Source organism: Eucyclogobius newberryi, unplaced genomic scaffold, assembly GCF_026437365.1.
Source record: "Eucyclogobius newberryi isolate DKJ021-1_F unplaced genomic scaffold, fEucNew1.0.hap1 SCAF_17, whole genome shotgun sequence".
Lineage (NCBI taxonomy): Eukaryota > Metazoa > Chordata > Actinopteri > Gobiiformes > Gobiidae > Eucyclogobius > Eucyclogobius newberryi.
Window position 1 is genome coordinate 24,644,212 of NW_027315801.1, and position 6,000 is coordinate 24,650,211.

A 6,000-nucleotide genomic window follows, 5' to 3' on the forward strand; every position below is an offset into this window, starting at 1 on the left:
TAATTTTAAATCAGCGTCAGAGTAACTTGACTTCATCCTCTCGGTGTTTTTTCTGCTCTGGTTTTGGAAAGATTTGCCTTATTGAATCATAATCATATTGTGGCTTACATTTCTACTACACGTCTGGAGAAGTTCTGATCTGTTTATTAAGGTTGTAAAATACTTTGCTTCAGCTGTGTGTTTTTATAGTTTACATTGTGCACATAATTATAGCTATGAGCTAGCACGTTTAGCAATACACACAGCTCTCTGTCAACTACTGTTTCATTCAATTATGATTTATCATTAAAGGTTCAGTGTCAATGTACTGAAAACTGCTCACAACCCAATTTCCCTTTTTTTTTAGGTATTATAAGTCTTGATGCTGTCCCCTGCCCTGTCCTGTCCTGCCCACCAGTTCGATCCAGCATGGATGAAGAGTCCCTGGAGGCTGCTATTGCTACCTACACTGGACAGTTGCAGCAGGTAGAAGCGGCTCTCCAGGCTGGCTTGGACCCCTCACAACAACCTGATCTACTCAAACTAAAGGAGGACTTGAGTCAACTTATAGAACTGACAGAATCCAGCCTTGTGTCGGTGAAGAAGAGCTATCTATTGGCCAGTTTAGAGGACATAATCACACCACATACTAACTCTGAGGGAAGCACATCCAATGGGGTCATTGATGCCGAGTTTGCTGCTTTCTATTCAGAAGTAGGAGAGACTTCTAGTAGCAATACGTTTGAAGATAACGATGACAATAACGAAGAGGAATATGATGAGAAAGATGAAGAGGAGGAAGATCTAAGTGGTACAAAAGTAAGAGCCCCATACAGAACGAAATGGGGCACTCTGGAGTACCACAATGCGATGGTTGTGGGATCAGAGCCAACTGAAGGAGAGGAGTCCTGTGTCAGAGTATTCTACATTTACCCCACACAGAAGTCTATGAAACCATGTCCATTTTATCTGGAGGACAAGTGTCGCTTCCCAGACACATGCAGGTCAGTTCGCACCAATAGATTCATGGTTCACACATACTAGATGCATTTTCTGCAATGGCAGATGAGATCCACTATGAGGCATTGTTGCACTATAATCTAAAAACAAGTTTTAAACATGGAATGGATATTATATATGTTATCCCTGTTTTCAAAATGAGAATTGTGTTTATTTCTTCAGGTTTTCCCATGGAGAGATAGTATTAGTGTCAGAGCTCAGAGAGTTTGTGGAAAGTAACCTGAGTAAACTTGAAGAAGGCTCATCTTGTTTGGCTCGACATGAAGATGGCATTTGGTACCCGGCCAAAGTCACAGGTATGATGTTAGTTTTTAGCATCTAATGTTACGTCAGGGAAGAGTAGATAAAAATATTGGAATAAGTAATATTTGATTTAGATACTTATGTTGCAGAGTGATATAATGTGTATATGTATATATGTGTGATGGAAGAACAATGCACTTTCTCATCTATGTTTTGAAAGCATGCATCTGTACGTACAGTCGGTTGGTTGGTAATTTTGTCAGTGTGGCATGGCTATTTATGCATTCACTTTTCGTCCTTTTAGACATCGATGACGGCTTCTACACTGTGAAGTTCGACTCTCTTCTGCTGAAAGACGCTGTGGTCGAGGCAGACGGTCTTATCCCTCCGATGAGAGAGGATGACCCCTTGACCTCTGACTCTGAGGATGAAGATGATGATGCTGCATATGCAAAAGGTCTTATTGCTTTTACTTCCTTTTCACTGAATTTTAAACATATGTCATGTGCACAGAATTTTAATTAGTTGTTTTCTCTGGCAGTTCTAGATTCTGCTGCAGACTCCACAACGCTACTGAGCAGTGCTGAGTTTGGTGGCTGGGAGGCACACACCAGAGGCATCGGCTCCAAACTCATGCTCAAAATGGGGTATGAATATGGAAAAGGTACTTTAATGAGTTCAAGGTCTCTGTCGAACCCTACAGTTCATGGTCAAACTCTTAACTCACCCTAGTTATAAAAGATTGCAGATAAAATTACATGCGGCAAAAAAACCTGATAATTTTTAATTAAATTAACAGAAATATTGCAGCCATTATTTATAATTTTATGCATATCTTATATCATAATATGATGTAAGATATGTAAAGTATTGTCATTGTAAAAAAATGAAAGCTACAAAAAGTCCTGATTTTAAAAAATATAAATGTTTTAAAGTTTCTAATAAGAGTATAGGCCCTAGTGTAATATTTCTGCTCTTTAGTGATTCATTTTACAGACATTTCACATGTGTCTGATAATCAAATCTTAACTAATACCTTTTTAACACATTTCTGTTTGACATAATATTGTCTGACTATTATACTGAAACCATTTTTTGTCAACTTTGCCCACCCCTAATGTATTTATTTTTGCACAAAGGCTTGGGTAAGACACAAGAGGGGAGAGTGGAACCTGTCATTGCCATGCTCCTGCCCAAAGGCAAGTCTCTGGACATGTGTGTGGAGCTGACTCAGAGACGAGGGCACAGCAGAGCGGCTAAAGACGGCACATTGGCAAGGCCCAAAAAACGCAGGAAACCCCGGAACAACGCTGGGGGGCGCAAGACTGTTTTCGACTTCCTCAATCACAAACTGGGAGGGAAGAATGATCCCACCGCCGCAGCTGGAGAGGGGTCCTCACTGACCGGAGTGGAGGCTTATCGGGGGAACAGCAGCACCAAGAGGAGCCTGAACGTGCGACTGTTCCAGGCCTCAGAGAGAGTGGCTCAGACTGAGAGAGAGATCCTAAAAATCAGTGAGACTCTCAGCAGGCAAGCGGGAAGGTCAGTACATGGTTCAATTATTTATTTGTATATCTACTGCCGTGACTAATGTGCGGTACACTAGAAAAAAAAAGACTGGGGCTGATGCCACTTTCAAGTTAATGTCAGGCAGTTGGATGAAAGATTTCTCCAAGCTCGTTCACGTGGCCTGCTTTTGGTCGGATGCTGAGAACGCCACTGATCTCTCGATTTTTTTGTGATTCGCTATTTTTAAGCTATTATTAAGTTGCTTACTGTAGTTCTCCTAATCTAAAAGGAGACATATCTTGCACAGTGACGCTAAAGATAAGAGCAGAACTAAATCCGAACTTAGTTTCAAATGAGTCCATCCTTTACTTCCTTTATTTGTACCACTCATACCACAATTTTACTATATCCAACCGATTTGATATATGTTGGTCTTTTTCCCTGATTCCAACTCCTTAAAGTCCTTTAAATCCTATTGAAAAGAGTGCTTAAGCGTAAGTGGATTCCTGTTGAACATAGGCAAACGTCCAAATCACTCTACCAGCTAAATATGTCTTTATTTTGTTTCGTTCATCATTCAAGTCCTTGGAGGAAACCTGTATCTCTGTGTTCCCGCTGCAGCCTACTGTCTGTCTTCTTCACACTGAATAACATTATCACTGTTCACTTTGAGCTCACAAGTAGTGATTATTCATTCAGATTTAGCAGTAGGAGTGTTCAGAGGGAGTTATGTGAAAATGTAAATAAAGTGACACTCTTCGACCCACTTCGCTCCAAAAAAGGTGCAGTCAAAGCGGGCGCCTCTTTCCGTTTTCTCTCAACTTCCGGATGCTTTTGTCGTTGTGTTCACAGCGCGTCTAGAGTGAAGCAGCTGGAGGAGAAGCTGACAGCCGCCCGCCGAGCCCTGGTCCAGGAGAAAGCCCAGGAGCAGTCCATCCAGAAGGAGCACAGGAAGGCAGACACGCACAAGAAAATGACCGAGTTTTGAGTTCCGGGCATCTAAAGACACTGCTCAAACACATGAACTGATTAAGAGCACCCAACTGTTAGCTTTTGTTTGTATAATGACGGCTTTGAAGCTGGAGGTGAAAAGAGAGACTTGACTCCTGGCTTTCAGCTTGTTTTTTAAGTCTGCAGTTAACAATTAAATGGCTGTTATTTTGTTTCACTTCACTGAATATTTCAAAATGGATACCGTCTGCCTCCCTTTGCATATTTTTATTGGTAAACTAAGATATAAGATTATTTTCTGATCTCACCGTGCAGACATTCATTTGTTCAGGCATCTGGTAATACACAATAAAACCTGAGCTAGCAGAAAAGACGGCACGCAATCAAAATCAACTTCAGGAATTAAGGATTGAAACAGCTAATCGGATTAATTGCAACTAAGTAATTGTTTATTGAAATAATAGTCAACTATAGTAACCAAATGTATTTAAAATGTTATGACTCGGGGAGTGCAGAAATTACTTACCATTTACTATTACGGTGATCTAAATGACATGAGAAACTATACATTTACTGTGTGCATTTTGTTTTGGATGAAAAATATAAATATCTGGAAAAAAACATACAAATCATGTCCTCAAGCAGCATCAGTCCAGCTTCAACTGGGTCAAATTGAGGACAAATCTTCTATTCATTGGCCTCAGCTCTAGAATATGAATAGTTTAAAGAAAACAAAATAAGCAACATATTTTCTATTTATATATTTATTCTATGAATTTTAGAATTAAACATCACAGGAAAACAATTGTCAGAGGTTCTACTTTTATCAAACCAGTTCCTTCATGTTGTAGTTGTCACTGACACACTTTCAAACTTCACCTGCTTGACTCATTGTTCCTGCTTCATTTCTGCATTTATTGTTCTTGCTTTAGTTTGAACCCCAGTTACTTGTGTGCTTAGGAGGATGGGACATTTCTCTACACATGCATTTTTGGGTTGATTATTTATAACAGATCGCAGTCAAGAAAATCTTTTTATTTTTTTCTCATATGATCCATCTCGATTTTAGTAAAATGGCTTTTCGTAATGATTTCACGAACATAAACTATAAAGACTTTCACAAATAATGTTCAAATTTCTTCCTCCATAGACTGACCGCTGCTCGAAACCACATTTTTACTGATCGACTGTGGCACTCTCGATTCAAAAACCCTCCCAAATACTTGACAAATTTCACATTTGATTCACGTTTGATAAATTGCCCCGCACTAACTCCTCCAGTACACATCTTTGTCCACGTCATACTGTATGAGCCCCACACACAGCTTTTGAAAGATCTTCCCCAAAACAGTAACATTTCATACTGTTCGTATGAGGCATCTCCCAACAGTTTAAGACATATTCTGGAAATGATTAGGCCTTGATGCAGCTGGGGCACATTTATCTAAAAAAATAAAAAGTTCTGTAAATGTGGGGAATATTTAAACTATTCACGCTCCACACTAATTGGATTCTGACAGAGCTTAATATGACAGGCCGAGCAGCGGTTCGGCAGAGAGTGTCGGGAGCTGTGTTAAAAGGGCCATTGTGTGCACTCAGATGCATCACTCTGCTTGGCTCCTTTTTCTTCCATCCCATTTTTCACAAATTAAAAGTAGGCACTGAGCTAACGGGTCCTCTATCTTTATATTTCAAACAATGGTGCAGCAGGTGAACACTAGCTCTACCAATTTAGGTCCACTCCCATGATGGATTTCATAGTTTCTCGTTTGAAGTGGTAAATAGCTCGGCACTGAACTCTTAAATTCAACATAGCTTTCAAGAATGAGTTAGTTATTTTAAAAGAGCACTCTAGAGTCTTAAAACTTCAAGTGGTCCAAGAGAAATGGTAAATAATGGCCACTAGAACCTGAAATCTTCAAATTAGCTCTATCAACCTGTATTATGAAGATTCATTCACAATCTGCTCATTTGTGCCTTCACTACAGCTGTGGCAGGTTCTGCTTTCTTACTTTTGTTACCAGTCAATACTAATAAATATTCTGATACCTGCTCTTACTGTATTGTGCTCTTGAATTTCAAATCATTACATTTTTATTCTCCCTCATAGTTTGTGCTTGTTAAATCCCACTTTTAAACTTCATGTTATTCGCTGTCTGTGCCTTATATGGAATAGTAATTGAAGTAAACATTGCTGGTTGCTACAGAAGGCGCCAATCATCTCAAGAGCTGTTTTTCTTTGGGCGCCAACTCAGCAGGAGGTCTTTGCCTAACACCAATTAAATTGAGGCTATGCTT

The 6,000-nt window shown here is 39.7% G+C and overlaps 1 protein-coding gene across 1 annotated transcript; it reads left to right on the top strand.

Annotated features, from left to right (window-relative positions):
- The first annotated feature begins 17 nt into the window (after positions 1 to 17).
- On the top strand, positions 18 to 3,772 carry zgpat (zinc finger, CCCH-type with G patch domain). Its single transcript, XM_072449559.1, has 8 exons — positions 18 to 151; positions 347 to 983; positions 1,162 to 1,295; positions 1,547 to 1,699; positions 1,784 to 1,906; positions 2,382 to 2,784; positions 3,475 to 3,477; positions 3,604 to 3,772. Exons 2-8 carry the CDS (start codon positions 409 to 411, stop codon positions 3,737 to 3,739), a joined length of 1,527 nt encoding a protein of 508 aa, XP_072305660.1. The 5' UTR covers positions 18 to 151; positions 347 to 408; the 3' UTR covers positions 3,740 to 3,772.
- The last annotated feature ends 2,228 nt before the right edge of the window (positions 3,773 to 6,000 follow it).